This window comes from Garra rufa, chromosome 12, assembly GCF_049309525.1.
Source record: "Garra rufa chromosome 12, GarRuf1.0, whole genome shotgun sequence".
NCBI lineage: Eukaryota > Metazoa > Chordata > Actinopteri > Cypriniformes > Cyprinidae > Garra > Garra rufa.
The window spans coordinates 16,979,247-17,002,279 of NC_133372.1; the positions used below are offsets into that span (position 1 = coordinate 16,979,247).

At 37.0% G+C, this 23,033-nt stretch overlaps 1 protein-coding gene across 1 annotated transcript in view; it reads left to right on the forward strand.

Moving 5' to 3' along the window:
* Positions 1–23,033, forward strand: part of LOC141347509 (endonuclease V-like) — a 74,176-nt gene that overhangs the window by 9,065 nt on the left and 42,078 nt on the right. The window contains exon 2 of the mRNA XM_073852520.1: positions 1,865–2,036. Coding sequence (XP_073708621.1) covers positions 1,865–2,036 — 172 coding nt within the window. The remainder of the gene's footprint in view (positions 1–1,864; positions 2,037–23,033) is intronic.

Here is a 23,033-nt window from a genome sequence, read left to right on the forward strand (position 1 = left end):
TCGTTTAAGCAGAAGTGACAGTAAATATATTTAAAATGTTACAAACATTTCTATTTAAAATAAATGCTGTTCTCTCTATTTATCAAAGAATCCTGAAAAATAAAATCAGTTTCATACATTTGACTGGTAGTTTCAATTACATGCTTTTCAAATGGAACACCATTAGCATTACTAAAAAAAAAAGTAGTAATGGTTCTATAAATGGGCTATATAACACAAGTAGACTTGAGATACTTGCAGTAGGTAATCACAGCATGCCGATATACAGCCATATCTCACTTCTACTTGTGTGATATTGCGTTTATACAACAGTTCAACAACATGAGTGTGTAAGTACATAAGAAACAACAATGGGGTCTCTTTAAAAACCTTATTTGTGCAGAACTATTTTCTTCCACCACAAATTCAAATCTAAGTTTGACAGTTGAACAGCTGAGTCCAAGGCTCTGTTGTTAATTTAAAAAAAAATAGAACTAGTAATGAGTTTCTTTATTGAGAGCTTGTATTACTGCATTAAAAGCTCACTGTAATATGTGTAGTAGAGTATTATGATAGAGATGGTCTGAGTGAGTGTGATTACCTGCATCTCATACAGCATTCATTCATGACACTCATTGTGAGAAGTACCGGAAGAGAAGAGATACAATTACAAACTGGTTGTTGGAGTTCTGTTGGACTCCAATATCACACTCTTGTTAGACTCCATTTAGATTTGAGGACCAGAAAGAGCTGTTGCATAAAAGGGAATCTATTAGTCTTAATTTCTAATAAAACTTTGATGGTCACCGGCTGTCAGGTGCTACTATGATAGCAGTGTTGGGAAGTAACTAGTTACATGTAACGGAATTACGTAATTTAATTACAAAATAAATGTAACTGTAATTAGTTACAGTTACTAAAAGAAAATTGTAATTAAATTACAGTTACTTCTGAAAAATGCCAGCGATTACAAAGGGGATTACATCTGAATTTTTTCACACACTCACCCCCACTTACACTTAAAAACTTACAAATTGTCAATTTGTTTTATACAAACACAGCTGCTGGCATTTTTTTTTTTGTTTTACACTGTAATGGATTATAAGATAACTAATACTACTTCCTTAATTATTTATGGGGAGAAATGTTGTGTAATAAAACTGGTAAGACTGCACTGTATACCTAAAATGTCTAATTTGAACTTGCCGTTTGCTAGTAACTGATTTCTTCATGGAAGCTTTGCGTTCAAATATTTCACTCAGATCAGTATTTCGTGTCTAATAATTTTGACCAAAACATCTTAATAATCTATGAAGCAATTGTTTAATAAGTGGGATAATGTTGTTGATAATGTAGCCAGTTGTTACCGCAAAATAAAGATGTATATTATCCCTTACTGTATTCAAGTGATGAAGGATTTTGAAAGTTTGACAATAATCAATGTTGAGTGCTACTGTAAGATTAACTCTGCCTGGTTTAAATGTTTCAAAATGAATAACAGTTGAAAATATTCTAAATTTAGAAAAGTAATCGAAAAGTAATTAAAAGTAATAAGTTACATTACTTTTATAAAGTAATCGAAAAGTTACACTACTTATTACATTTTAAATCAAGTAACTTGTAATCTGTAACCTATTACATTTCCAAAGTAACCTTCCCAACACTGTATGATAGGCTGCAACATAAACAAAATGCTATTGGCTATTTTTTAAAAAGGCTGATAAGCCACGTGATATGTCCTGCTCTTACTTTCTGATTCAGTGGAAATTATGTCAACATTTTGAATAATGCTGTGCATTTTAAGACAATTCAGAGGGACTTTAAAGATCTCTTTAATGTGTGTGTGTGTGTGTGTGTGTGTGTGTGTGTGTGTGTGTGTGTGAAGGGAGCAGGCACATCTTAGAGAAAATGTAAAGGAAGAGGACACAGAGGATTGGCAGAGGAATCCAGACTTCAGCGGGCTGGAGAGAGTGGGAGGAGTAGATCTTTCATTCATTAAAGGCGATGACATCAATGCCTGTGCTCATCTGGTGGTGCTCACGTACTCTCATATGAAGGTGCGCATCTCCAATTAGATCCACTTATTTCCAGTTGTAAAACCTCTAACAAATGTCTACTGTTGATATATGCAAGATGCCTTGCTTTTTTTGCCTTACATTATAATGATGGAAGTAGAGTTAGAAGCAGGTGTATGTATGGTCAGGCCCGTGCACAGACCTTTTGAGGGGCATGTGCTGAAACTGAAAAAAGGGCTCCCACGAACCCCTCCACCACCAAAAAAAAATAATAAAAATAACACAATAATATTCTTATATTATATTTAATTAGTATTAATAACTTTTATTATAGTAAAGTTAGCCTTACCAAATTGCCTCCTGGGTGGTTGTCTGTGTATTATTTGTCCTGTGTTTGTGAATTGGTTGTGCACTCTCTCTTATTTAGTTGTGTAAGATGTTCATTTTTTTCTTTGCTTTGCATGCATGCAGATTACATTCTGCATGATAAAATATATAGAATGCACAGTGACCTGATGATTCTCATTCTCATTGTGTAAAGTTTTTTTTTATTTAATACAACATTATTACAGTAGTAAACCACGTATATCTATGTTTATACATGTGAAGACGAGCGTGGAGTATACAATACTAGATTTTTTTTAAATCTAGCCAGCAAACACATGCATAATATAATAGCATCGTAAACTTCAACCTACCATGCTGTGTGACCATAGGCTATATAATATGATGAAATGTTAATAAATTACATCATGTAATTTACATGCATCAGCACATTCAGCAGATAGCCATAAAATCAAAATAGAAATATCTTATAATATATTTTACCTAGCTGACAAGTATCACTCGGTTGCTTTGTGTCAATGCAGTTACACCGCGGGTTTTTGACCGGTGAATGTGTGCAATTTGTCCATCATTAAAACGACGACATCACATTATGTCAACATCAGAGAGAGGATGTAGGCGACTATGTGTCAAAACGGGTGATTTATTGCCTGTCATAAAAATTCCACCCCCCTCCCCAACTGGACACCTGTTTTTGGACACCCCCCTACCCCTCCCAAAACTGTACATCTGTTTATCCGGACCACCAACTCAATGGAATTTATGGTTGTTTTCCTATTGTTTAGGGGGATGTGTATTTGAAACGGGGCCATGGAAAACTGTTCAAAACTATGTGCTTTTCAACTTTAATTGTGAAATAGTGTATATGTTTAGGAAACAGGGCTTAAGGGGTAGTTTTTATTAAAGTTGTGTTTTTCTTCACATATACAATAGAAACACAGGTAGTTTTGTATTTTCCAGAAAAACTGTGAAAACAAAATCTATGTTGTAGTCTGTAGCATTAAACCTTTTTTTTAAAAAACGTTTAAAAGTTTGAATAGTTTTTTTTTTAGTGATTAAAGAGTTCTTGTAGAGTTCAAATCTTGTAGCATTACAATTTTAAAAGGTAGAGTTTTGTTACTGATACATGTGTTAAAGTAAAATAAACCAAATGTTGTAGGCTATAGAATAACAAAACTTTAAAAAGTTTTTTACTGATACATGTGTTAAAGTAAAAGGTCAAGGTCAAGGTCAAGGTCAAGTTTATTTATATAGCACCTTAAAAGCAACGAGTGCTGACCAAGGTGCTGCACAACCAAAAATCAACTAACAAAGCATTAAGACAAATAGAATATAAAATCATTGAAAAATAAATAAGAAATGCAAACATCACAAGACAATAGAGATACAACATAATATCTTCAAATTAAACAAAAGCCTGAGAAAAAAGATAGGTTTTAAGAGACGATTTAAAATAAGATAATGTAGGGGATGATCTGATAGATAAGGGCAAAGAATTCCAGAGCATAGGACCATGAACCGAAAAAGCCCTGTTCCCTTTAGATTTTAACCGAGATTTTGGGACAGTCAATAACAACTGGGAGGATGATCTAAGCGTTCTAACAGGGGAATAGCAATGGAGGAGATCTGAAATGTAAGTGGGGGCAAGACCATGAAGTGCTTTAAAAACAAAAACTAAAACTTTAAAATCAATTCTAAACTTAACAGGTAACCAGTGGAGTGAAGCTAACACAGGGGTGATGTGCTCCCTCTTTTTTACCCCTGTCAGAAAACGAGCAGCAGCATTCTGCACTAACTGTAGCCGAGATAATGAAAACTGGTTGATTCCAGCGTAAAGAGCGTTGCAATAGTCCAACCTTGTTGAAATAAAAGCGTGAATAACAACTTCTAAGTCTTTAAAACTAAGAAAACTTTTAAGCTTGCGAAGCCCCTTAAGCTGCAGGAAACTGGCTCTAACTACAGAGTTTATTTGTTTGTCAAATTTGAGTTCAGGATCAAAAATGACTCCCAAATTTTTTACTTTATCACAAATGTTTTCTTCAAAGGGGCACAATGAAGGTCTCAAATTATGTAAATGATGAGAAGGGCCAAACAAGATAGCTTCAGTCTTTTTTTGATTCAACTGTAGGAAGTTAATTGCCATCCAATTCTTAATGTCCTCTAAGCAAGCCAGTAAGGAGGACAATGAATCTGAACCTGATTCTAGAGGAAAATAAAGCTGAGTATCATCAGCATAAATGTGGTATGAAACTTGATGAGACTCAAATATATGACGAAGCGGGAGCAAATACAGAGAGAATAAAAGTGGACCTAGGATAGAACCCTGAGGTACCCCACAAGTGATGGGAACTGAGTTAGATGAAAATTCACCGATTTCCACCGAGAAACTCCTATTTGTGAGATACGATACAAACCAGTCTAATGCAGTACCACAAATACCAACCTCAGAATGTAATCTTTTTAACAAAATGTGGTGATCTACTGTATCGAAAGCTGCACTCAGGTCCAGTAGCAGAAGAATAGTGCATTTACCTGAGTCTGCAGATAACAAGAGATCATTTACTACTCTTAGAAGAGCAGACTCGGTACTATGTTTTGCTCTAAAACCAGACTGAAAGGGATCCAGAATATTATTAGACGTTAGGTAAGGGGAAATCTGGTTTAATACAACCTTTTCCAAAACTTTGTGCAGGAAAGGCAATTTTGAAATTGGCCTATAATTATTTAAATCAGTGGGATCAAGATTTGTTTTTTTGAGCAAAGGCTGGACCACGGCATGTTTAAGACAAGAAGGGACAGTACCTGTCTGTACAGAGCTATTAATAATAGAGAGTAAGCTGGGCAAAACAGCTGGCAGGACATCCTTCAACAGCTTTGTAGGAATAACATCACAAGAGCAAGTAGTTGATTTCATATTTAAAATAGTGTCTGACAACTCAGAAAGTGAGATGGCTTGAAAATTTGGAAACACAGAGGAGCTAGTATTTTCATAGTGAGGCTTCTGGGATACATTACAAGAAATCTGCACCCTAATAGAAGCAATCTTGTTAATGAAGAAGTTGCAAAACTTCTCACATAACTCCAAACTAGGATCTAGCCCTGTTGATCTAGAGGGATTTAACACAGCGTTTAATGTAGAAAACAAAATTTTTGGACAATGGGAGTTTTTTGAAATTAAATCAGAAAGGTACTTTGCCCGTTCTAGAGAAACGGCTTCCTGAAAAGTAGACAAGGTGCTCTGCAGTAATTGATATGAAATTTGTAATTTATCCTTTTTCCATCTTCTTTCTGCCCTTCTGCAATCTTTTCTTAAAGCTTTGATGCTGTTATTAAACCATGGCTGCTTTTTTGATTTGGTCTTTTTGGGTTTGAGGGGGGCAACTACATTTAAGATATCTAAGCAAGAGTAGTTAAAACTGTTAGCCAACTTATCAGCATTTGTATCCTGTGCTACCAGGGCACTACTGTGAGCAGACAAAGCGGCAAAAGCTTCAGTGAACTGCACGGCCGTAAAGGAATTAATAGATCGAGAGAGGTAGGTAGAAGACTGGTTTACAGGGCTAGGAAAAGCAATCACACTGTCAAACAGAACCGGCCAGTGGTCAGACAATCCAGTCTCACTAACAGTTACGTTACTAACAGAGAAACCTGATGATAATACAAGATCAAGAGTATGACCCAGCTTATGTGTGGGACCTGAGACATGTTGAAAAAGATTAAAAGAGTCCAAAAGTTGTGCAAAATCTCTTGAAACAGGTCTCGAAGGACAGCACAGATGTATGTTAAAATCACCAAGAATCAAGAGATTATCGGCACGTGGGACCACGTCTGATAAGAAATCGGAAAACTCCTTTATAAAATCATTGTTAGCTTTTGGAGGTCTGTATATCAAAACACAAACCAAAGGAGTAGAAAATTCCACTGTGCACATCAAAACCTCAAAGCTAGAATAAGCCTCAACAGGCAGAGGTTTGCATTTAAAGGTATCCTTAAAAATGACAGCAACTCCTCCACCCCGACTAGAAGTTCTTGGGCAACTAAGATAGTTACAGTACACCGGGGAAAGTTCAGATAGAGGGCTTAGGTCATCTGCCGTGAGCCAGGTTTCAGTAATGAATAAAAAGTCCAAGTTGTTGGTTACAAAAAAGTCATTCAATAAAAATGTTTTATTCAATATTGATCTTGCATTTATCAAGGCCATTTTAATCTCAAGCTGATTTGGCTCTTGCAATAAGAAGTCATGCTGGGACGCCTCTGATAGCGAGCGAAGGAGATTCAAATTCGCCCTGCGCGGAGATAAGCAACGTCGTCGCGAAAGCCGCTCATTAGACAACATTACAGGAATATTGTCAGATACAGTCATAGTCCGCTGTGTACGCTGTGTAGAACGAACGCCGCGGTGAAGATATCGTGGTCGACGAAGAACCCCTAAACCAGAGCATCGTAGAAAAATGTCTGATGGCAGCATAACTGACCGATCATTCAGTCGGATTAGTTCAGAGGACGTGTATGTAAATGACATCGTCGCAGTTGTCATAAGAGATGAGATAGCGAATTGTCGTTCACTGTTCCAAGTGACGATAATTCGGAGAACAGACAGAAGTAGACAGCAGACAGAGTTCAAATTCATAGTGATAGTCCCATGGAACAGACACTCACCGGGCAAATCCAAGGGAGATCGTGGGAAGATTAGCGACGTAACGTTACCTCTGACAAAATATTAGACTATGCTCAGAAGTCCAAATCAATAATCCAGAATGCCGCCCAGGTATAGCAGGAATCCGAGGAAAATTCAGCAGAGACTCCGATGAATCTCAGCACCGAGTTGCCGACACCCAAATGGCAGTATGTTAATCCAGAAGACGTCCAAACACCATGCCCGGTGTTGGCACCACTCCGACGGTAACAACGGAGAGGAATTCCCAGGTTAGCTTTAGCATTAGGTTGCAGACTGCTTGAATTTCATATTGCACCGATCGAGGGGGAACTCAACCCGAAGACAAAATTCTCGGTTATCATCAAATTGAAAACAGTTTAAAAACAGATCGTGATAAAATAAACAAATTAATAAAACAAAACAATAAGACCGGAGAGCAGCGGCAAACAATTCGCACAGCGTTCACTCAACCGGAACTTCAACCGCGTCCTCTTCAGACTGATCAGTTGTTTGATACAAACTTGCAATTTTGACAATTCCTTAGAATTATGAGGTATAAACTCACAATTGCGAGTTATTAAGTCAGAATTGCGTGATATAAAGTCGCAATTGCGAGTTATAGTAAAAATTGCAAGATAAAAACTCAATGTTCTGATTTTTTTTCCTCAGAATTGCTATATAAACTGGCTAATTGCGAGTTATAGTCAGAAGTAAAACAAAACCTATGTTGTAGTCTAAAGCATTACAACTTTTAAAAACGTTTAAAAAGTTTTTTACTGATACAAGATAAAGGCAAAGTCCTGTGCATCTCGCACAGATCTAAAAAACTACAAACATATCAGATGCAAACGTTAAGCAACAGCATAAGATACTTGACAAAAAAAAAAAAAATCTATGTTATAGTCTAAAGCAATACAATTTTAAAATGTTTAAAAGTTTAAATAGTTTTACTGATACATGAGTAAAATAAACAAAATATATGTTGTAGTCTAAAGCAGTACAATTTTAAAATGTTTAAAAGTTTAAATAGTTTTACTGATACATGATAAAGTAAAGGAGAGAGACCAGTGCATCTCACACTGATCTAAAAAACTGAAAATATCAGATGCAATCGTTAAGCAACAGCATAAGATACTTGACAAAATATGAAGTCTAGCATTACAATTCTAAAAACTTTTAAAAGTTTTAAAAAGTTTTTACTGAGACAATAGTTAAAGTAAAAGAAAAAGGAAAGATCAGCGCATCTCTAAGATAGGCCTACTTGTCGAAAGGTATGTTGTAGTCTACCATTACAATGTAAAAAACTGGATAGAGTTTTGTTACAAAGTTAATAAAAACTAGGTAGAGTTTGTTACAAGTTAGAAAATAAAAGACTCAAACACCTTACACAGAGTCCGCGACATCTCCTCGCTCACCGCTGACATTACTTACTGTAGAATGAAGTCACGCACGCAGCAGTCAAACCACACCCACCACCAGCCCCCCTGACACACACCGTAAGCTGAGACTGGTGCAAAGGTTTAAATGTATGGTAAAATAATTAAACAAATTAATACTTTTAAAAATCGAAGAAGACTTCTTATTTGAATAAATCGATGACATTTCATAATTGATGAAATCATTCCTCTGTTTAACATTAAACATTCCTCAGTTTTTTGTTTGTTTGTTTGTTTCATTTTAAAGCGCATGTCAGATTCCTTTCAAACAAACGCCGCCTAAGCCACAGGAAAATATTTATTTATTTATTTTATTTAGTTAATCACAGATACTCCTTTAATCTATCTTTTCATTTTTGACAATCTTAGAACTCACGGGACCACCAATTCAAAGGAGTTTATGGTCGTTCTCTTATTGTTTTAGGGAATGTGTATTTGAAACGGGTCCATAGAAAACTTTAATTGTGAAATAGTGTTTTGTAAAACTGGTCTCAAGGGCAGTTTTTAGCGGATGTCAGTTTCCTTTTAAACAAATGCCACAGGAAAATATTTATTTATTTCATTTAGTTAATACAAGTTACTATCTTTTTATTTTTGACAATCTTAGAACTTATACGGTCTGTTAGGCTACACCAGCTGAGCCGTTTGTATGCATGTACATTAAAATATCCGAATGAAAGCAAATGCTTTGTTCCACGCTGCACAATAAAGGCAAGAGAGGATTCCGCAATTTTATTCCCGTACGTAAGACTTGCGGAGTGGTAGTTAAAACACATACACGCGTGTGTATTTAATAGTCTAAACTTAACAACATCATATAAATGTAAATATCTTGAATCACACACCCCAATAAACCAGAGAGGTTGGTGAGCGCAGTCTACGATCGCTGATGCATTCTTATCAGATCAGCCTACGTTGTAAAAACTCTTCTGGGGTTGCGACTCATCACCTAGGGGGGGTGTAGATGGGTCTACTGGCGCTGTGAACTTTGTTAAAAGTTTATGCCAACGTTAATTAAGAGGTCAAAGGATGTGCAGTGGACTTTTTTTTTTTTTTACAATACGCACCTGCGAGTGTGTTTTCTTGTGAACTCTGCCAGAAGTTTAGGTAAAAGTTCAGTAGGTCAAAAGATGTGTAATTAGCCTTTTAACAACACAGCTGGATTTGCGTGGGGCATCTGGTGGATTGTAACATTTAGGAAGAACACATCTTTCCTAATAAAAAACAGGTTTACAATGTGGATGTGGTGAATGTGTCTTTAAACTGATGTTCAGAATGAATAACAACAAGCTAAAATTAGCTGGAGGGCCACGAAGTTTGTTTTTAACAAACCAATCTATGCTAGTGGAAAATCTTGTTTCATTTTTACTTGTTTTTAGTTCCAGTTGTTTTTTCTTTATATTCAGTCTTAGCTCTTTCAAGTCTCAACACAAGCACAAACACTCACACAAACACAATGCACACATGCAAACTAAAACACAAACATACATGCAACTTGCGACTAAAACACAAAAAAGCAAACACTTGATGCAAAACACAAACACAAATAGCAAACATACATGCAACTAAAACAAAAAACGCAAACACATGATACAAACTTAAACACAAAACACAAACATACATGCAACTAAAACAAAAAACGCAAACACATGATGCAAACTTAAACACAAAACACAAACATACATACAACTAAAACAAAAAACGCAAACACATGATACAAACTTAAACACAAAACAAACATACATGCAACTAAAACAAAAAACGCAAACACATGATACAAACTTAAACACAAAACACAAACATACATGCAACTAAAACAAAAAAAACGCAAACACATGATGCAAACTTAAACACAACACACAAACATACATGTAAACTAAAACACAAAAAGTAAACATACATGCAGCTAAACACAAACACAAAGCAATCATACATGTGACTAAAACACAAACAATCCGTGTTAAAATGATGGCTTACACAAACCTTTTACAAATAAAAACGTTTAGCACCACATGATTATGGGAAGCAGTATGATTAAACAATGATGTAACTTTTGTTTTGAGATTTTTCTTTATGAATTAGACCTGAATTAGACTGAGATTTAGTTGTCATAAGTTTGTTTTGCAACAAAAGTATGTCTTAAACAAGGTGCTAAAAATGTCTCAGAATTATACAGACTTTTCTTTCTTTCTTTAAAAATGGTATTATTATTATTTATTTTTACACTATGATGTTTTATTTTTTGTAAATGCAAATAACTGTCTTTATAGTTTTATTTAATAAAGATTTGGACAAATGATTTATAGAAGAAATAATCAAATATTCGATAAGTCCATCTTATAACACCCCAGGCTGATGTGTCTTATGGTTTGTGATGACATTAATATCTTACTGATACAGATGTGTTAAGTTTCTATAGTTATAAGGCTTATAGTTTGCAGTAAAATCACAACTTTTACCTGAAACATTTTTCTTTCAAACTCTCTCACGCATGTACACACCTTTCACAGACACCCACAAACAACCAACAACATCCTTAAGTTTGTTTTATCATTTCCGAGGCCCGAGACCCTGATAGAAATATTTTACACCCAGTGTTAGGAAGTTTACTTTGGAAATGTAGTAGGTTATAGATTACAAGTTACCCTATTTTAAATCTAATAAGTATTTATAACTATTTCAATTACTCTTAAAAAAGTAATGTAACTGATTAGATTTGATTGCTTTTTGTTACTTTTCTAAGTATGTAATGTCTTCAACTGTTAATGTTTTGAAACCAGGCAGGGTTAACAGGTCTCAAGGATTTTCACTTGAATCGCGATTATAATAATTTAGTTTTATAGCACATCCACCACTAAATCAGACTTACTTTGAGATTGTTCTGAGCTTTAAATACACATTTAAAACCATAACAAGATAGTTTAATAGCTATCATACTGTTTTGAAATCAAATCTATACACAGCTATGACAGGAAACATTGGCATCTAACAACAGGCTGGAAAAACTGTTAAACTTATAAAATAAATATACATCAACCCAAAAAGGAAATAAAACAGTGACGAATAAGTGCATGTTCTAAACTCGGAAACATCGGTGTCTCATATTTTAAACCAGTCAATGCAATTTATGTAAGATATCAATCTTTGTAATCGTTAACATTTTCATGAGTAACTAATTTAACTACACATTTTTCCCAGTATTTTGTAATTAAGTTACGTAATTTAGTTAGATGTAACCAGTTGCTCCCCAATACTGGTGAAAGAGTTCATTAACCTCTTTAACGTTAAAAATGCGATCAATATCACTTAACACTAGTTTGACAAACAACGGTATGCTCATAAAACCAACCTGACCGAATTTGAAGCATCCTAACAACAAGTACAACCATTGCAGAAAGCACAGCAGTAAGATAAAGCTTTGAATGAGGTATTGACCAACTTATAAAATGTTAAACCTAGTATTACAAGTTCCTGCTTACCTAGTTTTATGATGAAACTTGAAAATTTAGGCATGAGCTAACAATGGGTAATATACGCTCATACAGTGTTGTTATAAACCCCCCTTTTTGTGATCTGTGTTAGTGATCCAAAGTCTAAGTCTAATTCGTTTCTGCAAAATGATCCATTTGGACAGTTCGGCTCAATGAGCAGGTTCAAAGAATCGATTCATCGGATCCTTCTCGCAGTGATGCCACCACACACTTCTTTACTAACAACTCAGGATCATTTTATATCAGTGAAACATTTAAATAAAGTTAACTGTGTGAACGCGTATAGTCTTTTGTTCCTTTAAGTTAATGATGTCTGCGTCCGAAATTTCATGCACAGATCCTGCATTGTTTGTTTAGCTTAAATATTAGCTTTTAGTCAGTTTCAAAAGTGTCTGGCATGAAATGTATTTGTATTTTTAAATAATTACGGTAGTGTTAAAGGTTTAGGGCAGGTGTGTGTAAGCGGTGAAAACTTAAATGTGACAGTAACAGATGAGAGCATTACTCAAACACCTCACCACGTCAGCTTTTAATAAAATATACCACCGAATGTCGCTAAAACAAATGATGTGACAGTGTTCATCAAACTTTGAAATGAATAAGCGTACAAATAGAAATACATGGTCTGACAAAGATTCTCAGTGAAGATGAAGATTTCGTGAAACAAGATTCCCAGTGTCTGATGACTGTGTTGGAAGATATGTGTTTGACAAAGAGTTGCAGACTGGGAAACTCTATGTTTTGGAATCTTACAAAGAATATACATCCAAAAGTGACTATCTGCTTTTGACGGCCATAGACTGGGCATATTTCTACAATCAAATTTGGAGAGAATTTAATTTTGGTGACACAACCTGGTACTTCATCCAGTTTAATGGATCCGTGCAACAAAGTCACCATACCACATATCCATTTCATCCTGTTGGAACAAAATGCTTCATGACCAAAATTACCTTATGTTGGTAAAAAATTAATAAAAATGCAACAAGCACTCTGAAACAAACCTTTTGTCTCAAAGCAGCGATGGTTCTGATTCTGATGAGTATGATTGCGACTGGCCTACTCCAGAGGACAACCCCTTTGAATGCTGCAAAACAAGGCTACATTTTGAGCATAGCGATTTACCTGTGTTGAACACCATTTTCTCAACGATAGACATGTTGTTTAAGTTGAGTTGAATTTAAGCATTGGTGATGATGAGTGTTAAATCGAGTGGGATATGCATCAGTATGTATTGGATGTATTGCAGCCTGAAAATCTATGTTCTCTGTTTGCACAACAATATTGTAAAGTACTGAGTCCTTTCCTCTGTTCCTTGCTGTATGTTTAATTGTTTTAATAAACACCTGTCTGATCAAATTTTCCCTTTGCCTCTTTTAATTCAAATTTTGTCATATGTTTAAAAAGTGTAAATATATTTTAAAACACATTAATTATATATTTAATGTATAGTGTTGAATTGATTATTTATCACATTTTAAATTTATTTGAAACATTTTAATATGGAATTGTCAGTAAAGTCTTTAACTGTACTTAACATCTTAACATTATCTTTGGTATGAAAAGTTAAAGAATAACCACCATGAAGCTTTATGGATCATGGATCTCATTAGAAACAACCCATTTTTTTTTTTTTTCAAATCTTTAAGCAAAATATCATAACTGGCTTGAGTGAAACTTATCTTGGGGGGCATGACCAATGTTTATGACTTCTGGCCACAACCCTCTTACACCAAACAACAGAGGGTGTGAGGGCGGATCCAACAGTTAAAACCCAACAACGGCGGTCCTCATCAACTCTTCAGTAATCGTGAATTGACCTGTCGCTTTGAGCATAACCAGGTTTAAAAGTGCGGATGGCGGCCCTACTGTGACATCTACATGGACCAATAGAAACTGCTTCAGCAACCAAGTTTGACTGAACCACAGCTCTGCTGCAGTTTTTTCTACTACTAATGCTTTGGGGGTTCTGACCCATAAAGCAAAAATTTTAAGTGTTAATGCACAAGGCCTGGACTGTCGTGAATGAAACAGTTAATCCGGATTCTTGGAAACGGTGACGTCTTGGAGAAAACTGAATTCTAAAAAGACCGTCTGAGACTACACAAAACCTGATGGAGCACAACTGTAGTTTCGGCGCTGCTGCGGATGATCAATCGAAGTGCAGCTGTGCCGCAGGAAAAATGTGCGGTGTAAAAGTCGTCGTAGACTCTGTTTAAACCGTATTACAGAGGACAAATGATCAAACTGATGAACACGGTCATCGACGATGAGTGTGATCCGAATCATGATTCTACTGGGGATAGTAAACGTATAACAAACCTCAAGAACGAAATGAAAATTGTAAGAAGCCTGAAAAATGAAGCAGGGCCCGATGTGACAGACATCTGTGTTAACCTCTGTATTAACAGCAAAGAGACAATCAGCGTAACCACCAGAGAAATTCTGGGTATGATGACTGCGCGTAAAGATGAGATTGGAATTGATGAAGTTCTCTATCTGTTTATGTGTATAACAGAATTATGTGTTTCACTGGTTTCAAAACATTATGAATCCATGAAATGTGAAATCGTTGATTCTTTTGTCGATTTTATACTTGGCAAAAACATATTGGCCTTCAGAGACTTTCTTTTGTGGCTAGACCACTGTTTGTAAGGGCAATTGTATCATTTTCTTGACTACTTCAATGTATGAATGTAAATTCAACAATATATTGCTGAAAAAAAAGGTTGAATCACTCTTTATCCTTTTCTCCGAGTACAATTTTTGAATTTCAAAAGGTGTTGCATTTTTATTAATTTTTTTACCAACATAAGGTAATTTTGGTCATGAAGCATTTTGTTCCAACAGGATGAAATGGATATGTGGTATGGTGACTTTGTTGCACGGATCCATTAAACTGGATGAAGTACCAGGTTTTGTCACCAAAATTAAATTCTCTCCAAATTTGATTGTAGAAATATGCCCAGTCTATGGCCGTCAAAAGCAGATAGTCACTTTTGGATGTATATTCTTTGTAAGATTCCAAAACATAGAGTTTCCCAGTCTGCAACTCTTTGTCAAACACATATCTTCCAACACAATCATCAGACACTGGGAATCTTGTTTCACGAAATCTTCATCTTCACTGAGAATGTCAGACCATGTATTTCTATTTGTACGCTTATTCATTTCAAAGTTTGATGAACACTGTCACATCATTTGTTTTAGCGACATTCGGTGGTATATTTTATTAAAAGCTGACGTGGTGAGGTGTTTGAGTAATGCTCTCATCTGTTACTGTCACATTTAAGTTTTCACCGCTTACACACACCTGCCCTAAACCTTTAACACTACCGTAATTATTTAAAAATACAAATACATTTCATGCCAGACACTTTTAAAACTGACTAAAAGCTAATATTTAAGCTAAACAAACAATGCAGGATCTGTGCATGAAATTTCGGACGCAGACATCATTAACTTAAAGGAACAAAAGACTATACGCGTTCACACAGTTAACTTTATTTAAATGTTTCACTGATATAAAATGATCCTGAGTTGTTAGTAAAGAAGTGTGTGGTGGCATCACTGCGAGAAGGATCCGATGAATCGATTCTTTGAACCTGCTTATTGAGCCGAACTGTCCAAATGGATCATTTTGCAGAAACGAATTAGACTTAGACTTTGGATCACTAACACAGATCACAAAAAGGGGGGTTTATAACAACACTGTATGAGCGTATATTACCCATTGTTAGCTCATGCCTAAATTTTCAAGTTTCATCATAAAACTAGGTAAGCAGGAACTTGTAATAATAGGTTTAACATTTTATAAGTTGGTCAATACCTCATTCAAAGCTTTATCTTACTGCTGTGCTTTCTGCAATGGTTGTACTTGTTGTTAGGATGCTTCAAATTCGGTCAGGTTGGTTTTATGAGCATACCGTTGTTTGTCAAACTAGTGTTAAGTGATATTGATCGCATTTTTAACGTTAAAGAGGTTAATGAACTCTTTCACCAGTATTGGGGAGCAACTGGTTACATCTAACTAAATTACGTAACTTAATTACAAAATACTGGGAAAAATGTGTAGTTAAATTACAGTTACTCATGAAAATGTTAACGATTACAAAGATTGATATCTTACATAAATTGCATTGACTGGTTTAAAATATGAGACACCGATGTTTCCGAGTTTAGAACATGCACTTATTCGTCACTGTTTTATTTCCTTTTTGGGTTGATGTATATTTATTTTATAAGTTTAACTGTTTTTCCAGCCTGTTGTTAGATGCCAATGTTTCCTGTCATAGCTGTGTATAGATTTGATTTCAAAACAGTATGATAGCTATTAAACTATCTTGTTATGGTTTTAAATGTGTATTTAAAGCTCAGAACAATCTCAAAGTAAGTCTGATTTAGTGGTGGATGTGCTATAAAACTAAATTATTATAATCGCGATTCAAGTGAAAATCCTTGAGACCTGTTAACCCTGCCTGGTTTCAAAACATTAACAGTTGAAGACATTACATACTTAGAAAAGTAACAAAAAGCAATCAAATCTAATCAGTTACATTACTTTTTTAAGAGTAATTGAAATAGTTATAAATACTTATTAGATTTAAAATAGGGTAACTTGTAATCTATAACCTACTACATTTCCAAAGTAAACTTCCTAACACTGGGTGTAAAATATTTCTATCAGGGTCTCGGGCCTCGGAAATGATAAAACAAACTTAAGGATGTTGTTGGTTGTTTGTGGGTGTCTGTGAAAGGTGTGTACATGCGTGAGAGAGTTTGAAAGAAAAATGTTTCAGGTAAAAGTTGTGATTTTACTGCAAACTATAAGCCTTATAACTATAGAAACTTAACACATCTGTATCAGTAAGATATTAATGTCATCACAAACCATAAGACACATCAGCCTGGGGTGTTATAAGATGGACTTATCGAATATTTGATTATTTCTTCTATAAATCATTTGTCCAAATCTTTATTAAATAAAACTATAAAGACAGTTATTTGCATTTACAAAAAATAAAACATCATAGTGTAAAAATAAATAATAATAATACCATTTTTAAAGAAAGAAAGAAAAGTCTGTATAATTCTGTGAGACATTTTTAGCACCTTGTTTAAGACATACTTTTGTTGCAAAACAAACTTATGACAACTAAATCTCAGTCTAATTCAGGTCTAATTCATAAAGAAAAATCTCAAAACAAAAGTTACATCATTGTTTAATCATACTGCTTCCCATAATCATGTGGTGCTAAACGTTTTTATTTGTAAAAGGTTTGTGTAAGCCATCATTTTAACACGGATTGTTTGTGTTTTAGTCACATGTATGATTGCTTTGTGTTTGTGTTTAGCTGCATGTATGTTTACTTTTTGTGTTTTAGTTTACATGTATGTTTGTGTGTTGTGATTAAGTTTGCATCATGTGTTTGCGTTTTTTTTTGTTTTAGTTGCATGTATGTTTGTGTTTTGTGTTTAAGTTTGCATCATGTGTTTGCGTTTTTTGTTTTAGTTGCATGTATGTTTGTGTTTTGTGTTTAAGTTTGTATCATGTGTTTGCGTTTTTTGTTTTAGTTGCATGTATGTTTGTGTTTTGTGTTTAAGTTTGCATCATGTGTTTGCGTTTTTTGTTTTAGTTGCATGTATGTTTGTGTTTTGTGTTTAAGTTTGTATCATGTGTTTGCGTTTTTTGTTTTAGTTGCATGTATGTTTGCTATTTGTGTTTGTGTTTTGCATCAAGTGTTTGCTTTTTTGTGTTTTAGTCGCAAGTTGCATGTATGTTTGTGTTTTAGTTTGCATGTGTGCATTGTGTTTGTGTGAGTGTTTGTGCTTGTGTTGAGACTTGAAAGAGCTAAGACTGAATATAAAGAAAAAACAACTGGAACTAAAAACAAGTAAAAATGAAACAAGATTTTCCACTAGCATAGATTGGTTTGTTAAAAACAAACTTCGTGGCCCTCCAGCTAATTTTAGCTTGTTGTTATTCATTCTGAACATCAGTTTAAAGACACATTCACCACATCCACATTGTAAACCTGTTTTTTATTAGGAAAGATGTGTTCTTCCTAAATGTTACAATCCACCAGATGCCCCACGCAAATCCAGCTGTGTTGTTAAAAGGCTAATTACACATCTTTTGACCTACTGAACTTTTACCTAAACTTCTGGCAGAGTTCACAAGAAAACACACTCGCAGGTGCGTATTGTAAAAAAAAAAAAAAGTCCACTGCACATCCTTTGACCTCTTAATTAACGTTGGCATAAACTTTTAACAAAGTTCACAGCGCCAGTAGACCCATCTACACCCCCCCTAGGTGATGAGTCGCAACCCCAGAAGAGTTTTTACAACGTAGGCTGATCTGATAAGAATGCATCAGCGATCGTAGACTGCGCTCACCAACCTCTCTGGTTTATTGGGGTGTGTGATTCAAGATATTTACATTTATATGATGTTGTTAAGTTTAGACTATTAAATACACATGCGTGTATGTGTTTTAACTACCACTCCGCAAGTCTTACGTACGGGAATAAAATTGCGGAATCCTCTCTTGCCTTTATTGTGCAGCGTGGAACAAAGCATTTGCTTTCATTCGGATATTTTAATGTACATGCATACAAACGGCTCAGCTGGTGTAGCCTAACAGACCGTATAAGTTCTAAGATTGTCAAAAATAAAAAGATAGTAACTTGTATTAACTAAATGAAATAAATAAATATTTTCCTGTGGCGTTTGTTTAAAAGGAAACTGACATCCGCTAAAAACTGCCCTTGAGACCAGTTTTACAAAACACTATTTCACAATTAAAGTTTTCTATGGACCCGTTTCAAATACACATTCCCTAAAACAATAAGAGAACGACCATAAACTCCTTTGAATTGGTGGTCCCGTGAGTTCTAAGATTGTCAAAAATGAAAAGATAGATTAAAGGAGTATATGTGATTAACTAAATAAAATAAATAAATAAATATTTTCCTGTGGCTTAGGCGGCGTTTGTTTGAAAGGAATCTGACATGCGCTTTAAAATGAAACAAACAAACAAACAAACAAAAAACTGAGGAATGTTTAATGTTAAACAGAGGAATGATTTCATCAATTATGAAATGTCATCGATTTATTCAAATAAGAAATCTTCTTCGATTTTTAAAAGTATTAATTTGTTTAATTATTTTACCATACATTTAAACCTTTGCACCAGTCTCAGTTTACGGTGTGTGTCAGGGGGGCTGGTGGTGGGTGTGGTTTGACTGCTGCGTGCGTGACTTCATTCTACAGTAAGTAATGTCAGCGGTGAGCGAGGAGATGTCGCGGACTCTGTGTAAGGTGTTTGAGTCTTTTATTTTCTAACTTGTAACAAACTCTACCTAGTTTTTATTAACTTTGTAACAAAACTCTATCCAGTTTTTTACATTGTAATGGTAGACTACAACATACCTTTCGACAAGTAGGCCTATCTTAGAGATGCGCTGATCTTTCCTTTTTCTTTTACTTTAACTATTGTCTCAGTAAAAACTTTTTAAAACTTTTAAAAGTTTTTAGAATTGTAATGCTAGACTTCATATTTTGTCAAGTATCTTATGCTGTTGCTTAACGATTGCATCTGATATTTTCAGTTTTTTAGATCAGTGTGAGATGCACTGGTCTCTCTCCTTTACTTTATCATGTATCAGTAAAACTATTTAAACTTTTAAACATTTTAAAATTATATTGCTTTAGACTATAACATAGATTTTTTTTTTTTTTGTCAAGTATCTTATGCTGTTGCTTAACGTTTGCATCTGATATTTTTGTACTTTTTTAGATCTGTGCGAGATGCATAGGACTTTGCCTTTATCTTGTATCAGTAAAAAACTTTTTAAACGTTTTTAAAAGTTGTAATGCTTTAGACTACAACATAGGTTTTGTTTTCACAGTTTTTCTGGAAAATACAAAACTACCTGTGTTTCTATTGTATATGTGAAGAAAAACACAACTTTAATAAAAACTACCCCTTAAGCCCTGTTTCCTAAACATATACACTATTTCACAATTAAAGTTGAAAAGCACATAGTTTTGAACAGTTTTCCATGGCCCCGTTTCAAATACACATCCCCCTAAACAATAGGAAAACAACCATAAATTCCATTGAGTTGGTGGTCCGGATAAACAGATGTACAGTTTTGGGAGGGGTAGGGGGGTGTCCAAAAACAGGTGTCCAGTTGGGGAGGGGGGTGGAATTTTTATGACAGGCAATAAATCACCCGTTTTGACACATAGTCGCCTACATCCTCTCTAACATCACACCGGTGTGGTGATGCATATGAACCTTTATAGACATACTAGTGTTTATTTCATAAAGACAAAGTTGCACTTATTGAAACAACAAGATATTTTACCGTGACAAGACGAAGACGTTCATCTGCTTCTGCTCTATGACTCTGACTGATGTGCTATAACCAAGTTCGCGGCTCTTAGGGGGCGGAATTGTGAAGTTTGACTGACAGTTTGAGCGGATCTAAGAGATGCGCTTTTTAACGCCTTTAATTGGTTAATATTTGTTAAAAAGACAAAGAGATGTAAAGGGTTACCAATAGCATTGATTTATTATCTCAGATATTTTTATTGAATTTTACAATTTTATCCCCTCATACATACAGTATGTTCAAACATTGTACATTTTCCATAGTATTCCAACATAAACATCCCTCCATTCCCACTAGCCACACATACAGACCATAGTTCCCAAGGAGTATTATTCCTGGAGTAAGCAGCAGGTAAGCAGACTAGACTAGATAGATATATAAGTGAGTAGAGGGAGACAAGTTAAGACATTAGTTAATACTCTATAACTGACCGAGATGGACAGGGTGTCATGATCTGGGCTGTGGGGTTCCCCTCAGCCACCTGAGAGCGCTGTTCCCTTCCCTTGCACTGCACTTCCCTGATTGTTCACTCCTGTTGTGTCATTAGCAGCTCATTATCTCACAACTGTTCACAATTACTCAGACTATAAAAAACTCTCATTTCCCACTCATCATTGTGTCTGCATTGTCTCCGTATGTCTGTCTCTGTGTTCCTGACCCGTGCTCTAGATCGTGTTTCTTGTTTTGTTCAGTTTTTTTGTTTAAAGTCGTGTTGTGCCGTGTTGGCCTTTTTGGTTTTGTTTGCTCGTTTGTTAATTTGTGTTTATTGTTATTAAAATATCCTCACCTGCATTTGGACCCAGACCCTTTCCTTCTTATCGTGACAGAATGCAGACACCAAGGATGGGTCCAGTGGGGAAGAATTTTTTCGAGGAGGCGGCATCCCCTCGCTTGGCGCCCACCCGCTCTGTGCCTGACGCGGCTGTGCCCGAGTGGATGGCGGCCATCTACGCTCGTTGGGCAGCGGAGGACGCTCGTCTGGCGGCGGTTCCCGGGGCGGCGGCGACCGCTATCTCTGTTCCTGACGCGGCCGTGACTGCGCTCTCTGTTCCTGACGCGGCCGTGACCGCGCTCTCTGTTCCGGACGCGGCGGAGACCGCTATCTCTGTTCTTGACGCTGCCGTGACCGCGCTCTCCGTTCTGGACGCGGCGGTGACCGCTATCTCTGTTCCTGACGCGGCGGTGACCGCACTCTCTGTTCCGGACGCGGCGGTGACGCTATCTCTGTTCCTGACGTGGCCGTGACCGCGCTCTCTGTTCCGGACGCGACAGTGACCGCTATCTCTGTTCCTGATGCGGCCGTGACCGCGCTCTCTGTTCCGGACGCGGCGGTGACCGCTATCTCTGTTCTGGATGCGGCGGTGATCGCTATCTCTGTTTCTGACGCGGCCGTGACCGCGCTCTCTGTTCCGGACGCGGCGGTGACCGCTATCTCTGTTCCTGACGCGGCCGTGACTGCGCTCTCTGTTCCGGACGCGGCGGTGACCGCTATCTCTGTTTCTGATGCGGCGGTGATCGCGCTCTCTGTTCCGGACACGGCCATGGCCGCGCTCTCTGTTCCGGACGCGGCCGTGGCCGCGCTCTCTGTTCCGGACGCGGCGGTGACCGCTATCTCTGTTCCTGACGCGGCGGTAAACGCTATCTCTGTTCCTGAGGCGGCGGCGTCCGCTATCTCCGTTCCTGACGCGCAAGTGACCGCAATCTCTGTTCCTGACGCGGGAGTGAACGCCATCTCCGTTCCTGATGCGGCAGAGAACGCTATCTCTGTTCCCGTAGCGGCGGCGTCCGCTGACGTTCCCCTGGCGGCGAGGGCGGCTCACGTTCCTCTGGCGGCGAGGCCAGCTCACGTTCCTCTGGCGGCGAGGCCAGTTCACGTTCCTCTGGCGGCGAGGCCAGCTCACGTTCCTCTGGCGGCGAGGCCAGCTCACGTGACTCCGCTGCACGGGCCTGGCCCGCCATCCCTCCCCCTGATTCGCCTTCCCCCGTTCCTCCTCCCTCCAGACTTGTGGAATGTCTGGGAGCCGTTCCGTTGGGAGGGGGTACTGTCATGATCTGGGCTGTGGGGTTCCCCTCAGCCACCTGAGAGTGCTGTTCCCTTACCTTGCACTGCACTTCCCTGATCGTTCACTCCTGTCGTGTCATTAGCAGCTCATTATCTCACACCTGTTCACAATTACTCAGACTATAAGAAACTCTCATTTCCCACTCATCATTGTGTCTGCATTGTCTCCGTATGTCTGTCTCTGTGTTCCTGACCCGTGCTCTAGATCGTGTTTCTTGTTTTGTTCAGTTTTTGTGTTTAAAGTCGTGTTGTGCCGTGTTGGCCTTTTTGGTTTTGTTTGCTCGTTTGTTAATTTGTGTTTATTGTTATTAAAATATCCTCACCTGCATTTGGACCCAGACCCTTTCCTTCTTATCGTGACACAGGGAAGCAGGACAAAACAAAAGGTGAAGGTACTTCAATTTGACTTAAGATTCTCAAAGTATTTCAGGAAAGGTCCCCACACCTTCTCGAACTTCTTGCTCAAGTCGCACACTTGCACACGATCTTTTCAAGGTCTAGACAGGTCATGATGTCCCTTAACCACTGAGCATGCGTGGGCGGGGCAGCATCCTTCTACCTTAGTAATATTGCACGTCTAGCCAAAAGTGAGGCAAAGGACAGTATGCGTCTTTTGATTGCGGTGAGGTGCATATCATCCTCACCAGC